At 38.2% G+C, this 24115-nt stretch overlaps 2 protein-coding genes and 1 long non-coding RNA gene across 5 annotated transcripts in view; 2 read left to right on the top strand and 1 right to left on the bottom strand.

Annotated features, from left to right (window-relative positions):
• LOC105188831 (uncharacterized) overlaps positions 1-11077 on the top strand; it is a 73726-nt gene extending 62649 nt beyond the window's left edge. For 2 of the 3 annotated variants that reach the window (XM_011150498.2, XM_011150493.2), the window contains exons 3-4: positions 3853-4042; positions 10822-11077. In XM_011150498.2, the coding sequence (XP_011148800.1) occupies positions 3853-4042; positions 10822-10934 (303 nt within the window). In that variant the 3' untranslated portion in view covers positions 10935-11077. Of the gene's footprint in view, positions 1-3852; positions 4043-4387; positions 4709-10821 lie in introns of those variants that run through there. The other variant, XM_025301025.1, reaches the window with a different exon arrangement.
• LOC105188826 (uncharacterized) lies at positions 3961-9832 on the bottom strand. Its single transcript, XR_850222.3, has 3 exons — positions 9473-9832; positions 8691-8887; positions 3961-4022 (listed from the first exon to the last, which is right to left on the bottom strand). It is a non-coding gene; the product is annotated as an uncharacterized LOC105188826 (long non-coding RNA).
• A 4697-nt stretch (positions 11078-15774) lies between the features above and the next one.
• Positions 15775-19271, top strand: LOC105189115 (homeobox protein 5). Its single transcript, XM_025301037.1, has 2 exons — positions 15775-18310; positions 18859-19271. The coding sequence occupies exons 1-2, from the start codon at positions 15775-15777 to the stop codon at positions 19251-19253; spliced, it is 2931 nt and encodes a 976-aa protein (XP_025156822.1). The 3' UTR covers positions 19254-19271.
• The last annotated feature ends 4844 nt before the right edge of the window (positions 19272-24115 follow it).

The following is a 24115-nucleotide window of genomic DNA, read 5'->3' as shown; positions in this document are numbered from 1 at the left end:
CCCCTTTTTACGAACTAAATACTTATGTGTTCCTTCATTCAATAGTCACGATAGAATATAATAGAAAAACGTGTATCTCTTCACGCTATGAACATACAAAAGAATCGATTTCTCGGCTTAGCGGAAGAATATGGCTATAAGTTTCTTTGAAAATCCACACCGAAAGCAAAAGACTTTAATTCCTCCTTCAAGGCGCTAGACCGCATGATTGCCGTAATTTTGACTCATTACAATTACGCTAATACCCAGCTATCAATTAGCAGAGGCTAAAGAGGCTCGCATTAAATAGATAATACCGTCATCATTGCGAATCGTTCATTCGTTTGCTACGCCTGAAATCAACGAGGGAATGAATGATGACAGAAACGATAATGGGCACTATGAATTAAGTTTCCACAATAACTTTTAATGACTAAATTATATTTGTGGCAGGTGATTTATTCAACAATAACCGAGAAAATATTATTTAAACATCCAAATTATTAGTTTTTGAGAAAATATATGTACGAATCTCTACCATTTCTCAAATCATTTCATCTTACCGATAAATTAACTATTTTATATAAAATCAATCATGTATGTTTTAAGTTCCTTAATTGAATTATTATAATACAATGAATGTAATTTCAGTACATTTTCTTACAAACTCTATTAATTTGGATATTTGTAAATTACATACATACAGATATATATATATATATATATATATATATATATATATATATATGTATAAAGAAAGAAGAAAGAGAAGAAGAGAATACATACTTTATTCATGAACTAATCAGATTGATATTCAATGTTGAAACGTAAATAACGGAATTCCAAGCTGCACAAGCCATTAATTCTCAGTACGTATGAATGACGGCCGAGTATCAGAAGAGATGTTCTTTTTACCACAGTGGGAAGATAAACGGAGAGAGGGTTCAACGTTTCACAGCACGTGCTATAATTCCATTCGCGCGAAGATCCCGCCAAGTAGCAGCATGTGCGAGGATGAACTTGATTTTCCTTGACTTGCTTGCATCTTTTTGCGCCTTCGCATCTGCGATCGTGCATTCTTAAATTTTATTTTCCAACACCCATATGGACTTCAGCACTCACCGTTGCCTCGTGCATCATGAATAGCTAAAACAATACTTCTGCAGGATTTTTTAGACTTCCCCGGCATTGTTGTTGCGTTATTGGTACATTTTTCGTCGCGTTTGATGTGTGTTGTACCCAATCATTTATCCGCATAAATGCCTTAGTTGACATTAATTCAGCGAACAAGATACTAAATGTTATTTCTTCGCGTTCTATCATAGACTCATATTTTGATGATTTATTGCCTCACGTATGTGACGCAATACCCTCTCTTGAACCCATAAGTGCACGTTTAAACGATAAATCTTGGCAGTCAGGGTGGAAGGTCCTTTTCAGGTTTCCAGGTACAGTGTAGATTCGTGCCACTTGCTTATCGATACCATCTCAAACGTATTCTATTGCGTGTGAATGATATTAAATTTATGAAATATATATAATATATATATATATAGTTATGTTTTTAAAATTGATAGTCTTGCAAATTCCATGTTGATAAACAAATGAAATTAGGTAGCCTTTAAAAAAAAATTCTTTTCGATACTTTCTCCTTTTTAAGCTATTTAATATATTATATAGTATTTATGTGTGACATACTTCATGGCAAAATTATTAATTTTATGGTTAATATCCGTTACTTGCTAATTAGCGTCAGCGCGCCGCGATCGATAATACTGCGATAAATCTGTGGCTTTTCACGGTCGGAGTATAACAGTCAACTGATTCTTTCGACGTTGGCGAACAATGTGACAAATACATTGCTAAGCCATTAATCAATCTATTGTAAATTCGCCCCGTGTCCCAAACAACAAACACAAACTTTTTGTGTTAAATGCTACTAATTTGCTCAATACTTGGAAAGAAAAATCAAGTACGTATATGAAGTAATAGGAAAAATTTGATTTTGCTCAATTATTTGTTATTATCTATCTGAGAATGCACTATGCGTTCTCATACAATATTATAACAAAGATAAAATAGATGTAATCTCTCTATAATACGATATATTTTTCGTTCACCGTTTCCATTTGATGATGCCGCGAGTTGAGTTCAAGCATCCTGTGTAGGTATAGATTTTGCTGGGCAAGATTTCCCGTCAGCTTGAAGTCAGGATTGACGCCAGTGGGAGCGATTTATCAGAATAATGCACACGCCATTACCTTCGTGTCCCCACCTCAACCGAGATCTTGATTTCGCGCGAAGTTCCATGTAAGACTTCGGCTTTCTTTACCTCGTAACTTTCAATCTACGAGCTGTAATATTATTGCAGACTGTCGAAATGTAAAAATTGCTCGCATATTTAGGTGATTCCACCGAGAGCTATAAAACGATACATAGAACAACTGCAGACAAAAAAATTAACGGCAGCTAGTTGGTTGATCAAAAATGTTAATCTCTTGATATTATTTATCTATCCATTTAATTTATCTACACTTGAATTTATTAATTTTTACAAATTACGGATTATACAGATATTTTACAATAGAAACGTTATTAAAAATATTATAATTGTTAAATTATGATATTTTCACTTCAAGATAATTATGAAAACAATCCGGTAATATTATATCTCGGGATAAAGTATCTTTTTGATCTGCATTAAATTATATCCTGTGGGCGCGCGTTGAAATTTGAACACCTCGGAGCATCCAAACGAATGGGGATGTTGTCGTGGACACGACTACCGTGTATTTGCTTGGTCGTTCCGTTGGCCGGATCATATTAATCCACCGCTAATGAGCAACGCTAATCAGTGGTGGAAGCGCACGAATTTTATCTCAAAGATATAAGAGGATGTTCTCATTATGGACCAAGTCGGACGTGCTTCGTGGTCAGCTTAATATTTAACGTGTCTCCAACCGTTCCATCACCTCTTTTATATCTCTCCAATCCGGGAAAAAGGATTAGATCGTGTTTATAGAACATCTTACATGTTAACCGCGGCGCAGAATTTTACGCTCACAGGAAGGCTAGAGATAAATAATTCGACCAACAATGATAATGTTTCCACAGGGTAATTAAGATTCGACAGCAGAAATTCCGAGAAAATTTATTTCTATCGAATACGCGTTATAACAATGAAATCGAAGCTATTACATTTATTACAAATTCACACGGCATTTCGAGTTGGATTTCGCAATTTCAAACTCTGTCTAATTGCACATTGAGTCTACATCGGCATATGCTAATCGTACGTTCTTTACGACCACGATTTCGCAATTCGCACTTATGACAGTGGCGGATTGTGATTCCAGCGGTTGATCCCATCGCGCTGCAGGTAATTACTTAATTACTCAGTGCCAGGTTGTTTTATTCAAATGCACGAGAGATCTGCGTTGGGGTCCAACATTTAACAAGCGGTTTCATGGTCGATCCGAACTGGCTGATTCTCACCCTCATCTCCTCTTCCTCCTTCTCCTCCTGCTGCTTCTCCTTCGTGCGCTTCTTCGTTTGTGGGACTTTTACACGTACCGTACCATTAATCGTTCGATTAAGTCGCCTGATAACTCCCTCTCGGGCTCAAATCTTGTACCACCAGCCGGCGCTGTAACTCCCTAGTTGTAAGCCGCATTGCCACTTTAAAGAAATCTTATAGAGGGAAACCCTGTTGTTAGAAGAACCTCGACCGCCTACCTCGAACATCATAGTCGCTTCTTCATGCTGTGATTTTTTTTCTTTCCTGCTTCTTTCGTTATGTTTTGGTAATGTGTGCGTTGCGAAATTATTTTCAAGAGCAAGAGAGACAGGTAACACGACACTGCACTCTTATAGGATTCGGAGAAAAAAGTGCGGTTGCTGCTCCAAACATCATTGACTTTTTGTGACTGGGACGAAAACCCTTTTGAGAAGTGCTTCAGAGGCTTGCAACAGCTCGTTGGCTCGTCGATGATTTCGTCGGCATTTACGACGAGTATTTCGCAGAGGCTGAATCAAGTGGTTACCTGGAAGGTAGCAGAAAGTGGTGGGTAATGTCAGAGATATTTTGACGTGGCACGAAATACATCTATCGTTTCGTTATTATTTATAAAAGAAAAATTTTGAAGATTGCGACGAATTTTAACAATCTCCTAACAAAATTATTTTTTTAAATAATATACACTATTTTTTATGTGTGTGTGTGTGTGTGTGTATGTGTGTGGATGAGAGAAATGCAGCGTTTCGAATAGTTTTGTGTAAAAATGTTATCCAATGGATTTAAACGCGATGTATGAGTGTCATCGGTTGAAAATAGTCTTTCGGAACGGAAGCAACAAATAATTGGTTAAGGTGCGGATGTAAACTGTGCGTGACGTGTTTGTCATACAAGGGGAGAAAGAAATAGCACAAGGAAGAAGACGAGGACGGATGCAAGCGGAGATCGGAAGAGACAGGAAGAGATGGAAATATTCTAGGGTGCGCGCATAGGAGCGTATACATGGACGCGCCCCATATAATCCCGGCGATGCCTCTCGAGCCTTCTCTCCGCCTTGGAGATCATCCTTGATCCGCGTCGAGGAGTCATTTTTATGCAACTACGAGCGCTTGTCATTGCGTTTCGTTGCAAGCACCTATATGCGGCTTCATAGACGGAAGATAGGAAGATTCCTCAATTTATTCAGATCACTCGCTAACATTTATAACATTTGTGAAACACACATACATGTACACGTTCACCACATATCCATCAGCGCCGATTTGTGTCGCCGATCACAAAAGAGAGGAGACGAATATCATGGCAGTACGATTAAACTTATAGGCTCATTTTTAACACATACTTATATTTTTCATTTATATATTCATGTCTATCGTATTATGTTTTGTGTGACTGTTACGCGTACATTTATTTATTCATTTGTTTATTTATTTTTTCATTTTTTTATTTGAGTCATGGATATATATATCTTGACATTTTTCTTTTTTGCAAATATAGATTTTTTGTTGATATCAATTGATTAACACACTTTCGAGAAACATCCTTTTCTTTTTTTAGGAATAACAGAATTATGAGAGAATGTGAACATCTTTATAGTCGCCGCCTATGCGCAGTTTATACTCATACGTCCGAATTTGCCGCCCAAAGCGAACCGTATGTCCGACATCGCTACGATTTATCGCGTTGACACGTGTCTCTTACCGTCGCGCATTTCGTCCCTCCGCGTGGCCCCCTTCTCTTAACAACGATTAAAATATATTTTCGAGGATAGAACGACCGAGTTTCCACATCTCCAGTTCTCATGTCGCCCGCAACACAGATAATATTTCCACACTGCGGAAAAAATGTCCCATATGTATAAACTACTTTTTTTCGTTGTTCACAATCTATAAAAATTAACCAGTCACAATTTATTTTCCGACACAGTTATGCACAGTTATACACAGCCGTCTTGAGTCAGGTCGAACTCAAATCAAATCAAACAAATCACGATTTTACTCGAACGATTAAGAACTTTATAAAACACATCCCGGTGTGTGTGTGTGTGTGTGTGTATGTGTATGTGTGCGCGCGCGCATGTACATGTATGTGTGAAAAGAGAGACGCGACCTTCTTTCACGCGACGTTCTATCGGCAACCGTCGGGAAAGGCCGAGGAAAGAGAACGTCCAACAACCGAGGACTGAGTAATGGATTATATATCTTCCTGATCGTTGATATGAAAAAAAAGGAAGGAAAAGATGGTAAATGCTCTTAATGACGGCATTAATAATTGTATTCACGAAACCACCAGTATTGACCTGAAGACACCCATACGTGGCACACCCACAGAATACCCTTATAACGATCTGGTTCGCATTCAGCTGGGCCGCGAAGACTGTTTGTGAATGAGCGGACATTCAATGGCCGCACTTTTGATCCCGGCGTTATTAATTATCGGCGTAAGTAGCTGCGAACGTTCGGCCACTTTTCTCCCCCCGGGTCTCGACCGAATTTCGTAAATAACCTAATCCGCGCTTCGAGACGGGTCTCTTAACGTCGATCGGTTTCGCGACTTGACACGACTCCCTCCTTCCCTCCCATCCCCATCCCCACGCCCATTGTCTACAGGCATCCCCTTTCACATGTGACGGATATCCGACAGCAACGCGACGCGTAACTTCCCGAATGAGCTTCCTCTCCTCAAATCTCCCGATCATTCGTTAAAATAATCTGCACGCAACACATGCATCGCACTGCGGCGGATGTAGGCGTCCCGAAGACGTCAGTCGGTTCCCCCGATCATCGACTAGATCATCTACTTGAGATCGCTCAAGGCGGTCAGAAATCGTCCGGTAGGTGACCCTTATCGACTTATTAGAGGATGCGCCTCTCTGTACTTTATACTTTACAATGGCTTATCTCTCTCGCTACATGCGTGCCCTTATCTCGGCCCGGTATCGTTACACACGGTCCTTACCATGCCCTTCGGACCAGGCATACTTAACACAGACCGTCATTACTTAACGGGGAGTAATAAAGTTGTATTACCAATTAGCCAATCCCATGCGAGCACGCGCATGAACGGCTTTCGCTGGTAGTTGGTAGCTTATCGTAGTCGCGATCGTTGCGCTGCCTCGTTTTGATCTTACCTGAGCGAGAGAAAGAAAGAGGATAAAATCGGCGATCCGGTAGAGGTGAAAGGAGGGGAGAGGGGGTAGCGGAGGAAGGAGGGGGGGGATATAATCATTGTTATCTTGCGGCACTCGTTTCGCGATGCAGCTGCACGCTGTTGTGAACGGCAGGTGAATGCAAATCGCAAATTTAGTCACCGTGAATATTAAATGGAAATCGAGATCAATTTCCTCGTTGTAAAATGATGCGCAATAATTGTACAGTAGCTGTAAAGACGCTCCGTGCTGAAGTTCCACGGCGATCGCACGGCGCCCGTTCGTCCGTCCGTCCGTCCGTCCGTCCGTCCGTTCGTTTGTTCGTTTGTTCGTTTGTCGGTTCGTTAAAAACGGATTCGTACATACGCACGTAGGGCACGGAATGAAGGGACTGTAAGGCACGACTTGTAGTTTGGCAGAGCGATTTTTATTCACAACGGATGACGGTAACTGAGCGAGGCCGCGCGGGGTGAGAGAGGGAGAGAGGGGTGGAAAGACAAACAAGTGAGTAAGTGTGAGTGGGTCCAGGAACGTAATTAATGGGTAGTTTGGCGGTCGGCTGGACAGCTGTCCCCTTTTTTCCACGGCGACGGACGGAATCGTATAGCCAACAGGACGTCGCGGCAACCGAAAAGTGGAGAACGAGGAAGAGAGACGCGGAAACCTCCTCACGGTCCAACTTAGACACGGCTCCAGACATGGCGGAAGGAACAAGATGGATTACCTGACACTACCGGACAAGATCAATTGAATTTCTATTTGGACGTAACTGAGCCCGCCTCTACGTACCCCCCTCAATCTTACTAGCCGCCCGCGCGAACGTTAACGTCTAATTCTTCTTCGGCGATCGCGCGGGTCTTGAGACGACGATCATGTCTTCTTCTTTCCTGCATAACTTTCCGCAAATAAACAAAATTGAATTCTTTCAGACATCGTTGACGTCTGGTATGAAATCTCCTACAAACGAAATTAATCGTTCGTCACATTTGTTCTGTGGGAAAATAACGGAGACATATGTGCGAAATATTTGCTTTTTAATTCATTAAGTATGTCGCTTTCATATAATCGTTACGAGACGTATGTGTCTCATTAAAGTAAGACAGGTGCAGCCGCAGAGACAATTTCTCGATGCAGTATAATAATTTGCAAAAAGAGGAAAACAATTCGGTTTCCTTAAAAAAAATGAACATTCGTTGTATCTAGATTACGATGTAATTACGAGCGATTGAATTTTTGCTCGACATTATCGTACGGCCAGTGAGTTTGACAACTTTCACGTTGGTGGTCTTCACTTTTTACACGCACAATGACAGCGGAGGGTCGTGCATCCTTCTTTCGCTGTCTCTGACGGTCGAGTAATAATAAATGACTTTGGCAGTAGCTGCCTAATTACCTTCATGGATACCGCACAGATGCACGATGCAAGTGCTGATAATCGCATAGCTTTTTTGCGATTTGCTAGCGGTTTTGTCAAGTCCGTTAAATTTAGCCTTCCGGTTAATTAACACAGCGGAATTAAAATAACCATTTACAGAGTAAACGAAAAAATTCGCAAATGAAAGGAAAAACAAAAGATACGCATGGGTGTGTTTTATATGCTGTGGATTTATTGTTGCTTCTACAAATATTTGCCAATAAATGCGTATTTATTTATGCGTATAGGTTTATTAACAAAGACAGATATTGAGTCATAAACTTGAGTTAGAATTTTGTTAGAACTTCTGTTGGAATTTCTCACTTTTCCATCTTTTCAATAGAACAATCGGATACTTCAGGACACACACGGCATTGTGAAACACGGCAATGTTGTGGCACACCAACCAAAAACAACGTACATTACATTGTCGAATGAGAAGTCATAACTTTGATGTGATAATTGCGTTTTGAGAACGTAACAGTTGAAAGACCGACATTTGGAAAATGAATGTCACCGGTAGGTGCAGAAGTATACATTAATCATGGACGACTTTCCCAAGTGATAGTCGTGTTTTCTAAACGCAACCGATGTTGCTATTAGCGGCTATTGACTGAGCAAGTCGCAGCCATTACCTTTTCCATTGCATTCTGAAATGTCTCCGCGCAACATGGACTCTTGCTTGTTTCTTCAGAACTGAACTTTTCCAACGACTAAGTTAATGTCTTAATTTAGCGTAATTTTCCTGTGTCCTCTCCGTTTTCTGTTTTTTTTTTTTTTCCCACCAAGTGTCAAGTATGCATCTGCTTCATTGTAACACCATTTCGCACAGCTAAAAATAAATAAAAAACTGAGCCTTGTTAGTATACCTGCTACACACCGATAAAACATGCTTCGACACTTCGACACGACTCGCGCGCAATTCGAAGTGTTCAGCCGGCTAGCCGTGCATCGACGCGGGGAGTTAACACGGTATCACGAGGTGACGTGGTAACGCGCGAAGTGCAGCTCCGCTCTCGCAATTGCGCCACTTCCCTCCGCGCGCGTCACAGCGTCTTAGCGAATATTGTGTCACTGCTTCGGCGTGTATCGCGCGCGGAACAAGAGCGAGCGTTTTTGCAGTCAATAACCGATTAAAATTATCGGCGCGCATCCGCCCGCGCGCGCCTGCCGGGCTATTTTTCCGTCGATAACGCGACTACAAACAATCGCGTGATCACGGCTAATGGGCGCGCGACGCGCGACGTGCGAAGAAGCACGGCAATAGCCCACCGGCGAATAATCCGGCATAAATCGGCCATAATCCCGTACGTAAATACACAGGCATCGCCGATGCGTATCGACGTGGTGCGCGCAGCCGAATATATACGTGAATCGGGGTGTTAATGAGCCGGCTCGGCGATAACTCGCTAAATACCTGGCGCTGCTCGCGGCGTAATTCACTTATTTCCATCCTCAAGAACGTGTGCATCTGCATTTCGTGTACGAATGCGCGGCCGCGCGCGCGGTCTATATAGCGATGTCACGACTTCGGCCAACAAACAAGCAATGCATCGTTAGCCCGGCTGGCTGGCAGATAAATGACGTGGTCGCCTCACATCTGACGTGAATGAAGCCACGATGGCTTACCCCGCGTGTACCTACATGCGTATACCTACGTGCACGTGCGCACCGGTTGAGTCTGTGTGTTCTCTCTTTCTCTCTCTCTCTCACACACACACACACACACACACACACACATACACATGCACACCACACGTAAGCGACCTACGTCGGTCCCAACCAAGTGATCGCAATAACTACCTAATGATACATTGAACGCCATCGTGTCTCGGCATCGTGCAGAGATGCTCGGACTTTCCGTTCGCGGCTTTCGTTCGGATGAATTAAACGTTTAGTCGATCCCGCGGGATCTCAGCCCGGAGAGATTGTTCGCGCGAGCCGATCGCTCCGCGTTAACGAGCGCCGCGCGGTGTCCAGGCAAGTACGCCGCGTAATTGCGAGCGCGGCCGTAGAGCGAGGGTAGATTTAATGAAACGTTTCGTCAACCTTGAAGCGCTATGTCACGTCGATCTAGATTCAGTTACTTGCTGGACAAACCTCAACATCGCCAGGATGACGTTACTCGACTCGTAAGAGGGGAATTTAGCGGGAAAATATTCGTCGCTGTTATTCTCCTCGATCACGATCGTAGCCGTTCGCTGTTCGAGGAATATGATTTATGTTTCCCCGATGCGTTTCGATCGTGAGCTTCGTTGATGTTACATTCGCGATCGTTTATGTATGTTGCAATTTTCTCTCGCCGATTTGTACAATCGTCCGACATTAAATTCCAAATGTCGTGTGTGAGTCGTTAGATGAAGCTTTATAAAATGCAAGCTGCATCAGGCAAAAATACAATTTTGACAGATACTGATATTTGCATAATTTTATCAGCATGATATAAATGCCTGTCCTTTGTTAAATCAAGTGAAGTGCTGTAATAACGTGACTAGACTTTTAATTTCTCTTTTGGATAAATTTCTTTCTACTTCAAAGTAAAGAAGCTACTAATTGTAACACTGCTTCTCGCTCAACAATATTTGCTCGAATGCATGTATGTATCATACTCATTAAAATACTTTTGTCTAAAAGTACGTAGTTATATTAGCACGAAGATTAAGTGTCATAATTAGATTATTATCGGTGTCTTGATCGTGTGAAATTATTTCGTCGACGGTCAGATGGCAGTTTGTCGAATGCATGAAGTATTTAATGTGCGTGCAGAATTTGGGAGTGGCCACCACACACGACATGCAGCTTACAAGAGAATGTTGAAGTTGTCTTCCCTGGCGGCAGAGGAGTCCATCGGTTTCCGGTACACGCAAAAGTCTCATTAACTTTCGCCACCCAATATACATTTTGTTTTAAAACGTATTTACTAGCCTCTGAAGAGCGGTAAAAACAGTAATTATTGTGGAGATTAAATATGACCTACAAAAAAAGAAAATGTATGCGCATATGTGTAAATAACATAACTAAATAAAACAATAGCAAAGTTCAATTAAAGTTTACTTAGATATAAATTTGTTTTTATTATATAATATAATGAAATATATTACATCATATTATGTTACATTGCAGAAATTTAATAAATTTTGCAGTTTGCGCAATTTTTTACAGAGTACGAGAAAGAGAAACAACATCATTTATTAAGCGCTTTAGAATCCTCTTTTGCTGACTAATGGCTATTATGGACAATTATTAGCTTGGACTATTATTATTATAGATGTGTTATCTTAACTGGAAATCTAATGTATCGTGTATAATTAATTGTGTGCAACTTTATATTTCAATTTCAATTTGTCGCCAGTGTCTTTATTTCGAATATATAAACAATTATTTCGACGGGTAAAAACTTGTTTGTTTTAATAGACGACTAAGAAACATCTTGTCTAGTGGGACTTTCTAATTAAAGTTAAACATGTCGCTATATGCTTTCAGCACTCTTCCTCCGATGTAATTAGCGGTAACAAAAATCGAGCGTGCGAACGCTAATGTGTTCTTTTTAAGAGTCTTCCTGACATACAATAGAGCAATTCATCTAATAAGAGTGCATAATTTTAATATTTCGATAATACCCGGACCAAGCATTTATCCATCGCTCTCTCGGAATTCGTGCGACTATACGGTATAATTAAATTTATAATTTCACATCTCCGACATAATATCGCAATTACAATTATGCTAATACGCAATTAGAATAGGCAAATGTTATACATTTTCCAATAATTAGGCATACCATTTTAATTTATAACGTTATAACGGAACAATCTACGCACACGCATCGAAAGAGGAATATCGGCGGCTCCACGGCGGATGAGCAGCTAGCGAAGCATCGTGATGTCGGTGGACCATCATCGTATCAATGTGGCGGAGATTGACAGTCCCGGCTATAATAAATGATATTTCCAGCGTCCTGCTCTCTCCGCACAGCCGCTCCTTTCTCTCGTGCCACTGCCAATCCTGCATGCCACGCCGCCACGAATCCATCCCCGCTGAGTTCGGGGACTCGGCACAAGGGTGCTCCTGCCGGGTAGACGAGGAATAGCGCGAAGGAAATATATCTGCTATGAAGAAAGTAAACACATTGCGCAAACAAATGCTGGATCAATAATGCTTCAACCACATTCCGTACGTAAAGTTTTGTTTTTTTTTTAATGTGTTTTAATATGTGTTTTTTTTTGTTTAATATGTCTGGCCTGTAAAAATGTTTTTATCACAGAAATAAATTTTTAATTAAGCAAACTGGGCAGTTCCGGTTATATCCGATCGATTACACAAAGTCATACTTAAAATCGAATACGATTATTCTGCTTATTTCTTCCTACTTCGTAGCTGAATAAAATTGAAAAATGGTTGCTAACAATGTGAATATCTGTGTCTTCGGTTTTAATACAATGAAGCATTCCTATCTTCTTGAAAAAAAAAGGAAACTTCCTTTAAAAGGAATTCTTTAGAAACGCGACAGAGAGAGAGAGAGAGAGAGAGAGAGAGAGAGAGAGAGAGAGAGCGAGACTACCTGAAGTGACCTCAGAAATTTTTCTTTCTTCTTTTGAACATCGTATTACATGAAATATTTTATAACTGTCAATGTGCCTCTTCGGTAACATTTTTACAAAAAATTGCCTCGCGGAAAAGTTAAATATGAATAATTAATCACAATAGAAGGCAAAAAGGAATGTCAATATTACGTATAATGCTACGTCTTGTTGCGTCTTTCGGCACTCTTAGCTAAAAGGTCGGCAAGAGATCAAAAGGTTCCAACGACACCCGACAGTTTTTCCACTCCGCCCAGAAATGTCCGCCTTCTGTTCCAAGATATTCGTCGTTTTTGCTGCTAAACGGTTATAAGTCTAGCAGTTATTAGCTCCTTTTTACTCAACTGATATTATTTCTATAGCATAATTAAAGACTACGATCGAAATTATTTCGACGCAATATTTTTACAAGAATCATTACTCTATAAATTTCTCGAAGCAAAATTCCACTCCGAAATAAAGAAAAATTTGTTCACGATAATAATGAAAATATTGCCATTCGGAATTGTAATTAAATTGTAAGTAAATATTTTACTTCAGCTTAGAGTGGATTTTAAGACTTCATACGAGCGAATGTTTCAATTGATTACAATGAATTTATCCCTATAACGAGGGAATATATGGATTTTACTGGTCAATTTTGAGTGAAAATATTTGCATTACAAATTTTGAGAATATGATACGATACTATATAATGTATAAATTTGTTACAATATTTAACAAAAGTGCATGCCAATCTAATGGAAATAAATAAAGTACCGGCGAATTTCGTTATATATTGTTATTCAGTATTAACATATATATTCAGTTATTAACATATATAGCAATAGATATACCTAATCTCTCCGTGTGACACGGCATTACTCATATATACCGCAAACAAAATATAAATCAATCGCATGATAATAGAGGCCTTCTGGTTCGATCCCACTACTCCCAATTTTCCCAAATGGCTATAAATGGCGTCGTTTTTGCACTACCGAAAGTGCCCTACTCCGATCGTCATTCGTGCAGCGGAGAATTGAATAGGAACAGCGTAAGCACATATGTCGCTCTGTGAAATTTTACGTTCTATACAATACACTGTGCGGAAATAAAATGTAACGTATCAATTTGTACTGAAAGATTAATACGAAATTAATTACAATTGCGTTTGCCCAAACAGAATAAATATTTAAAATATATCTCAGAGTCATCTAGAAGACATTGAAAACAACTAAGATGTATGTCATCCATTTCCGCTAAGTTCGGAGATTTGGCAAAATAATTATTCAACAACAAAATATTTAAAATATTTAGAAAATATTTATAGATCTTTACTTTGTCCAAGTGTTATATTTGTAACCGAAATTGTAACGGGAATTTTCAAATTCCAAAACTTTCTTCCCGTCACAGATGGAGCGAACTGTTCGAGGAAATATGTCCTTTTCCAATCTAGGTTCTAACTTTCGTAGAAAATTCTATAACTTTTACAAAGAGACAAAAGAGTGCCAACAGGGCTTTGTAGACCTTGAAGTTGCAGACCTGATGGTTGTAAATCTTCATTCTCTTTCACCTGATACCTGCGGGACAATGCTAGACGTTAGAAATACGTGCCTATGTCTAATAATTGAAAATTAGGTTAGTTTTCAACAAACTGTATGTTTAAGATAAAGAAGCATCGCGTGGAAAAATAAATATATTTTTAAATTCACACTTCAAAAGAGAGGAGATATTTTATTTTATACCTGTTTTATTACATATTAATGAGACGTTGCAGATTTACGAAAATAATATCGATAGCTAAAATTATTGCGATGTATTTCCAATTCCATATATTCTCGTCCTTTCCCACAAGTATCGCCCTTTGCGGATTATTATTTATTGTTATCGTTCCAGTCAGCTAGCACAGAATGCATTTCGCATCTACAGGCGTGAATTCCGTATCGAAACGCTCCTTCAGCATCGTTCGATCCTATACGTGTGACGTGTACGGATGCGTGCAGACGCATGTCCGTCCTGATCGGCCGTTTGGAATCCCCGTAGCTTTGGTCACCGCTCCAAACGCATCATTAATCACTTTTTCGGCCGTGCATTACTATTTATAGTTTGTCCGCAAGACCGTCTATTATCTTTCGTTAAGGATAATTATTTTCTAGCTGTTTTTATAATCTCAGCCCCGTTATCGACACCTTGTTCATCAAGTGTGTTTAATGAATACATCTTTCTTAATGCCATTTTACTTGATCTCTTTTTTTCGCCCATGCCTCTTGCTTCGCTTCTATTTAATCCGATCGAAAAAAAGAAGAAACAACAAAAGTTTCACTCACTGAGACAGCAAGCTGATTACAAATTGACGAATCGGAGCAACGACCCCAGCGAAAACGTCGTACGTTCGCACATGGCAACGTACATTGTGCGAGGTCGGGTTGGAAGGGGGACCCAATATGGGTTCTGTGTCAATTGCATTAATAGTGGGAGGGGACTGCGGCATGAACGGCAGATCGAAAGTCGAATGTATATCGGGGGTGGCCTTAGCGGTGAATCAAAAGGCAGCTGATAGAGGAAAAGCTCCCCTGCGTTGCCTCGATTCGGCGAGAGGTACGGAGACACGCACCAAGGGTAGCTCATTCCCCACTCTACCCCGCTGCTCTTTGCAGTCTCTGTCCGCATGGTCCAGTTGTAAATCGTCAAAAGTTTGCAGAGTTGCCTTTTCTGTTATGGTGTTACGTTCTAACCTAGGACAAGCCTAGGACGTGATGGACACAAAGACACAGAGAAAAAGAAAAGAACAGGGTAGGTTGGTTAGGTAGTATAGGTTCTCGTTTCATTCTGTTGCAAGTCGTCTTGCAGTTAACTTCGAGTGACTGAAGTATCGCGACGAGTGCGTGAACGTAGGCAGTTTCGACGCGATTTTATCATATATATTATTAATTAACGGCTATTCCACGGTCAATGGATATCAATGGACGAATGTATGGATGTACATGGATATCAGTGTACAATATTCCACGGCGATGATATTACGGTGATGGTAGTGTCATGATGTGCAAGATTTAAATCTTCATCGGTCGCTGGGGATGAAAGTATTCTCTAAGTGAAAACCAGCAGTGTTCAAAACGTGCTTGGCGTGGTGTATGATTCCATCTGTTCGTACAATATGAAGGAGTGTAAAAAAGGCCGCGGTAAATCACGCAAATCATCTCCATATTTCGATGGGGCCGGCGTGCCAGAGATTCAACCGTTGCAGCAAAGCGCGTTCTACTACGATCAGGGATTGCTTAATCAGGTTCAGGCGACTTCCTCTTCAACAGCGTCTGTGACTTTGTCGCGTACATTGATGTCTCTCCCGCGACAAGAAACAGAGAACCGCTCGTTTTTGAACATGTTACAGGTCAATTCGTATGATAGTTATCGGTGCAACAATCAGTATAATAGTCAGTACATAAATTACTACAACATTCAGAATAACTGTCAGTACAACAATCCGTGCAACGGTCAAATCGGTTCGTATGTATCGGATTTTGCGTTAACTGCCCCGCAATTTTACCCTCAACCAATGACGACGATTTCTCCTTCGGCTCAACAGCATCTACAATATGAGCATCAATCTGCTTATGACGGAAACAAACAGAATTATTTGCCGTACAATGCATATTCAAATAATTACAATCACATGCCACCAAACCCTACTACAAAGATGCTGCGTTGCAATTTAATGCTGCCTACTACAAGACCGTTACAAAAAATACCACAATCAAACAATACGAACATTTTACAGCAGCAATATACAGCGCAACAAAATTACGCGGGTGACAATAACGAGTCAGAAAGTCATATTACCACTAATAATCAGGTGTTGCCTATTCTAAGGCCGTTACTAGAGGTATCGGGGCAAAAAAATGTATACGCTACACAACAATATGCAGCGCAACAAAATTACGCGAGTGACAATAGCAAACAACAAAGTCCGATTGCAGCTAATTATCAACTCTCGCCTAATATTTCAAGACCGTTACAAGAGGAACCACAATACAACGACATAAATATCATACAGCAATATGCAGCGCAGCAGAATTACGCCGGCAACAATAGTAAGCAACAAAATCACGTTACAACTAATAATCAGGTGTCGCCTATTCTAAGGCCGTTACCAGAGGCCTCGGGACAAAAAAATGTATACGCTACACAGCAATATGCAGCGCAACAAAATTACGCGAGTGACAATAGCAAACAACAAAGTCCGATTGCAGCTAATTATCAACTCTCGCCTAATGTTTCAAGACCGTTACAAGAGGAACCACAACACAGCGACATAAATACCATACAGCAATATGCAGCGCAGCAGAATTACGCCGGCAACAATAGTAAGCAACAAAATCACGTTACAACTAATAATCAGGTGTCGCCTATTCTAAGACCATTACTAGAGGCACCCGAAGAAGGGAATATTTACGCTACACAGCAATACGCAGCGCAACAAAATTACGCGGGTGACAATAGCAAACAACAAAGTCCGATTGCAGCTAATTCTCAGGATTCGCCTGTTTTAAAATCGTTACTACAGGAACCACAACACAGCGACATAAATACCATACAGCAATATGCAGCGCAGCAGAATTACGCCGGCAACAGTAGCGTGCGACGAAATCACCTTGTAGCTAACAATCAGGTGTCGCCTATTCTAAGGCCATTACTAGAGGCACCCGAAGAAGGGAATATTTACGCAACACAGCAATATGCAGCGCAACAAAATTACGCGGGTGACAATAGCAAACAACAAAGTCCGATAGCAGCTAATTCTCAGGATTCGCCTGTTTTAAAATCGTTACTAGAGGAACCACAACACAACGACATAAATACCATACAGCAATATGCAGCGCAGCAGAATTACGCCGGCAACAGTAGTAGTGAGCAACAAAATCACCATGTAGCTAACAATCAGGTATCGCCTGTTTTAAGGTCATTACTAGAGGTATCAGGACATGTATACGCTACACAGCAATATGCGGCGGAACAAAATTACGCGGGTGACAATAGCAAACGACAAAGTCCGATTGCAGCTAATTCTCAGGATTCGCCTGTTTCAAGATCGTCACAAGAGGCATCGCGACAGAGCGATATAAATACCGTACAGCAATATGCAGCGCAACAAAATTACATGGACAGTAATAACAAACAACAAAGTCCGATTGCAGTTAATTATCAAGTCTCACCCATTGCAAGACCATTGCAAGAGGTATCGAGCAAAATAAATGCCGTACAGCAATATACAGCGCAACAGAATTACGCCGACAACAATAACAAGCAACAAAATCACCTTGCAGCTAACAATCAGATGTCGCCTGTTCCAGAGCCTTTACAAGTATCGCCTATTTTAAGGCCGTTATTAGAGGCATCAAAACAAAGAAATATATACACTACACAGCAATATGCAACGCAACAAAATTACGTGGACAGTAATAACAAACAACAACACAGTCCGATTGCAGCTAGTTATCAAGACTCTTCTGTTTCAAGACCGTTACAAGAAGCATTGCAACAAAGCAATGTAAACATTGCACAACAATTTGAAACACAACAAAATTATCCGGGCAACAATAATAAGGAACAAAATCAGATTGCAGTTGATGGTCCTAAGTGCGATCAACAAGTATATGCAATTTATCCATGGATGAAGTTTGACGTTAATCCAGGTAAGCTAATCCTTATAACTATAACGTGGCGCACGTGGCGCACATGGCGCATTGTATCGCAAGCGCTCGGGTAATCTATTTTCGTCTTGCATAAATAATGCACGGATATTAAAAGCGGGATTGGGAAAGATTCTTCTTGAAAGTAATCCGTTATCGTCACTAGATAAAATAATTCGTTACCGCTGCTAATATTAATTTCAAAAATAAGTTTTTTACCGTTATGATTATTCAAGGAATATCGATGTTACAAGAGGAAAGTAAGAAATTTTTGAGATTTGCTTTTATATCACTTTTATGTAACTAGAAAATCAAATTTCAACTGTTTTCTTTATATGAAAATGTGCAGTGGAGATCCATTGATATGTCGCGCGTCAACGTTATATATATAACATAAATATAAATAAATTTATATATAATATAAATTATTATAAATTTATATATATATATATGCCAGAGTTTTGTTATAAAGTAATTAAATGTATATTAAATGCATATGTAATATAATTATACCGAATTATAATTTATAATACGAATATATTTTTGTGTAGGTAATGAAAAAAAACGAGAACGCAAAAGACAAACATATATGCAATGTCAAACTTTGCGCTTGGAGGAAGCATTTTACACGAATAGTTATCTCAATAAAACGGATCGTTTGTCGTTGGCCAAACAATTGAATCTATCAGAAAAACAGATCAAAATTTGGTTTCAAAACAGGCGAATGAAAGCAAAAAAAGAACAACAGAAACTATCACCTATCAGTAATATTAACCAACAACGTCTGAGTTGCAACACAACATCCGTGCAGGAACCAACGATCTCACAGAAATCAGTTGTGCAACAGCAACAGCCGATTGTGCTGCAACAGTGGTCGATGGCGCAACAACCACAACCTCAACATATATCATCAAAAATACATCAAAATTACCAAAGTTATCCGTAGCAACAATACGTATTTGGCTGTGCACCATAGAATTTTTAATTATTTTAAATAACAGTTTTATCAAAATTATATTGAACAAAAGCATCTTTAGAATATGATGAAAACGTATAATACGTGATTTACGCATAATACGTATAATACGCATGTTCATTAACCTTTGCAATAATGTATTTTTTTTTTAAGCGTTGAATATCAAAGAGATTTTATGCTCATTTTTTATATAAATTTAATATATAAAATATTTATATAATATTTATTATAATATTATATATATATATAATATTTATATAAATATTTATATAAACTTTATATATAAAATATATTTATAGTCATATATATTGTTTTCAGACTGTAAATATACGGTGTCCGAAATTTTTTGTAAACGATACTGGAAACGGTCTGGCGATAGATATGAGTATATTGAACTTTGAGCCCTAAATTTTGAACTTATCACTAGATACAATAATCGTTATATAATTATAAATTAGTTCATTATAAACAAGAAAGTCCTTTACCATTTTGCAGATAAGTACGCAAATTTTCTAGTTGTCAAATTAAAATTAAACTATTGCGATTTTTGCAAAATGGTACTTGACTTTTCTTCGCAGTTTCATCTAATTAATCCTCACAATGTTTCGTTTTCGAAAAATCCCGAACATTAAATATATATATATATATTTAAAATATTTGGTTAATAACATCATTACAATTATGCAGATGCGTCAATATTATCTGTCTACAAAATAGAATGAATCTAATGTACAAAATCTAATCTACAAGATAGAATGAAATTTTTTTTATTTCTCTCACTCTTTTGTTATATCAATTCATGTATTTTCTATTTTTTTTTAATATGAACAGAGTCGCCTAATGGTATTGCAAAAGTTAATCTAAGAAAGTCAACTAACACTGTGATAACAATAATCATATACAAAAGCTAGTACTTATTGATACGTTCCGGCTTTAATTAAATTTATCTTAAAAAGTAAAATTATAGCGAATTTTCGTGATAAAGTTAGTCCTTTACACTGGTTAGTGAAGAGGGAATGCTGTGGCGGCCGAGATCGGGGCAGCTGACCTTGCAACCACTATGATTTATGGCTGGACGAGCTAAACAGTGAGCGTCCTATCCAGGTACCCGAAAGCTCGGCCGTTCGCATCGCATTTTCCTCGGAACACCCTGTCGATAGCTTCGCATTTCAAAAGTAAAGTGTGACTGAAAGTATTGCACACGTCATTCCTAAAAATATTTTGACTCATCAAGTCAAATACGCATACATTTGATTAATGATTATAGACATTATATTTAAGTTAAATATAATATCTATAATCTAGATTAAATTAAATATACTAGGCAAATTTGACGTCTTATTATTATCGTAAGAATTATTTAGAGATCACTAAAGCAGGCCGCATTAATTGAACAAGCAATTGATTAAACGCGAAAATGTCATTTTAAGGTGCGTATGCACTGAGCGTACGAACATGGAAATATGTATCCATTTTTTTATATACTTCTTCACGAGCGAATCGGATCGAAAGTGAACCGAACATTCAGTTTGTATTTGCTGTGCACATTTGCCGAATTCACTGTTTGTTGCTCGTTGTTTGCCGTTCATTCGTCGTTCGTTCGTTTAGCGTGTACACATCTTCAGAAAAATGATTGTAAAATATACTATGTAAATAAAAGTAGATTTATTATTTGTATTCGTGTAAAAACTTTTAAAAACTGTATATAATTATACGTATAAATAACGACTTATACGTATAATTATATACAGTTTCGTTCCTCTTACGTGTATACATATATGTGCGTAATAAACGCAAACTAACTTGAAATTATTCGACTGGCTTAGGACGATAGAACCGAGGGGGTGAATAGACAGAGTGGGGGAATCGCTATGCAGCTGCGCCGTTCACACGAAACAAGATGGCTGAAAACGTAAAGCGTGCGTGCACAGACGTCCTGCTTTTATTCTTATTTTTTTCAACGTTTTAAGTGTTTTATATAGTGATAACTCTTTCGTTAAGTCCAAATCTACTGTGCTTCGTATTACAACATAAGAAAGTTTGAAGACTTTCTGTTTGCGAGTGCGTGATCAGAAATACTTGAACAACATTGATAAGTTGCCATCCGTTCTCAATAAATTAGCAATAAGTTCATATTGTAGGAGTTAGTAGTGTAATGCGACAATGTGACAATGCGACAACACAATGAGAGAAACTGAATGTAATACAACACGATATAAAATATTTATATCTATCATGCTTTGTCTAAAGTCACATAATACACACGTAAATTTTTACTTGCTTTTTGTGAACTGTATTAGTATGCGCTATTTCACTTATTGCTTTCTTCATAATTGAAATATTGTCATGTGCGCGTTATTCATACAGGAAACTGTGGTTTATAAAACAGTAAGCGCTAATCAATTAATTTGTTTATGTTGCCATGTGTATGATAGAGAAAATTCTATTACTGGTGACAAAATATTTTTAGCGCGACTTCCTGATTTTTTCTTCTTTTATTTTTATTTTAAAACATAAAGAGAGAGAGAGAGAGAGAGAGAGAGAGAGAGAGAGAAAGAGAGAAAGCGAAAAAGAGGATAGAGAAGAGGAACGAGGCAGAAGTGCCTTATTTGTACTATTACTTATACAGTTCACCCTTGCAAAAAGTGATAAGAATAAAGAATAAATTACTTAAATTAGATATAATCGAAATTGAAATTTTAATAAGTAAATATAATGAATAAAGTTTTTTTGTCAGTATTTTTCTATAGCAAGTTGAAATAACAGAGATAAACTGCATAAGTAATAAAAATAAACTACATTATTATTATTGTACAATATTGTAATAAAATATGTATATTTATGTGCGTATGCTTTTGTGAGTGTATGTATATATATATATGTATATTGCGTAGGGATACAGTAAATGTAAAATTATCTCTAATCTTCTCTAAATGCTGTGATAAGTTTGTATAGATTATATTAAGACGCATTCTTAAATCAGCCAAAGAACTTACATAGAAAATGGGCTATTTGTGAAATAATCAAAGATTTGGAGGAAAATGGAAAAGAGGAGGGCAAAGAATGGAAGCAGGAGGTGAGAAAGGTTTGTATGGCAATGTGTAGGTAAACCTACATTGCAGAACGCACCCCCCAGGACGGATGGCGGCAACGAGAGTGAACCCCGAGTTTGTAGGGGTTGGACGAAGAGGGCGAGGGTCGATATTGTGCTTGACAGATAGTTTCCCATAGCTCCGACAATCCATCATGGCCGGCACGCGGATACGTATTGGTTTTTGTGCAACGCATCTTAGCTGTGAACCTCAAATTGAATATATTCTTTCTCTACTTTCTGCGTAAAATTTACTTTTTTAAACGTTGCGATGTTTTAGCGCAAAATAAATATACACACAATTACGATTGAATAAGTTAATATAAATTAACAGACTGGCTTCAACTTACAAATGATGTAAATCTATTTCTGCAGTTCTCGTGAAAAATTTGCAAAACTTTTTGCAAGAGCATAATTCTAAATTTATTCCTCATTAAATATAAAGTGATTTAAACTGATTGAAGGTTTATATTAGTGCAGTAGAAGACAATTTAATCGTATGTTTGTGTAAACATGAAATTTTAACTTCATCAATGACTTCAACATGTGCCAAATGCATCATATTCAAATATATTTAGAAGTAATGTATATGTGTTTGTACGAATGTAATATTAATGTTTATATTAATGTAATTTATATTTCTATTAGAAAAGAAATTATAAACTGTTAATTTTTTTAATAACTCTAAAACTTATTATTTATAGAAACCTTTTCCTGCCAAAATATGATTAAATTTCCTTTATAAGTTCTCAATAAATTTACTTTTATGATGCTGATAAAAAGAAAAAAAAACGATGTAGTAATATTACAACTTGAACAGATATTGGAATTTTTACTGTCCAATTGATTTGCTTATAACGTCATATCATTGATTCAAAGTTGCTTGAACAATTAGACATATGATTCGAATCATTCTCCTTTTATGTAATTGCAGCCTAATTCTAATGATAATAATTATTTCGACGGAGTCGTCGAACCGTTGACACCGGATGGATGATGGTGGGGCAGATTATGGCAGTGGAAAGGGGGAAGGAGAACGAAAAGGCGGGGTGCATAAACCGTACCGCAAGTTAGCGAGAGAAAGCATAACAGATACACGTGTCTTGGCGGCTCCGCTTTGCGACACATGATTCATGGAGGTCTTGATACGTTTTTTACACCTGCGACGGCTTTATTAGAATTTCTAATGGAAGGGTCCACGATGAAGAGTGACACGAGACTTCGAGACAATGCACTTTGAATCGACTGCAATAGGCCGATCAAAATCTTACTTTTTGTCATTAGACATCAATTGTATTAACCAATCATTCTCATCGATCTTCTTTCTCATATGGTCAAATAAAAAGAATTTAATTATTAAATAAACCTGTATGAGATGTATTAAAAAATATTATGTTGCGTTCTTTGCTTTCCCTCATATAATTCTCTGCATATAATTTTAACGATAAAAAATTTTTTTAAATCTCTATTCGAGATTAAAATGAAATAATAAAATAAATTTTTCGAAATAAAAAAGAACAAATATTTTTATATCAAAAAATACATCAAGCTAATCTTTCATGACAAAAGAAAGAATCGAAGAATTTATAACCAAATGGAATACAATAAAATAAAATTTTAAAATATAATTTATGAAAATCTTGAAACTAAATAGCGTGCATTTAAAAAATCTGTAAAAAGCATAGAAGGCGCGGGTAAAGTACTAGATTTCGATCTGTAAATAAATAAATTTGAATGTGAA

The sequence above is a fragment of the Harpegnathos saltator genome, unplaced genomic scaffold (genome assembly GCF_003227715.2).
Source record: "Harpegnathos saltator strain DR-91 unplaced genomic scaffold, Hsal_v8.6 scaffold4, whole genome shotgun sequence".
Classification (NCBI taxonomy): Eukaryota; Metazoa; Arthropoda; class Insecta; order Hymenoptera; family Formicidae; genus Harpegnathos; species Harpegnathos saltator.
This window is presented reverse-complemented; position numbering and strand designations above follow the sequence as displayed.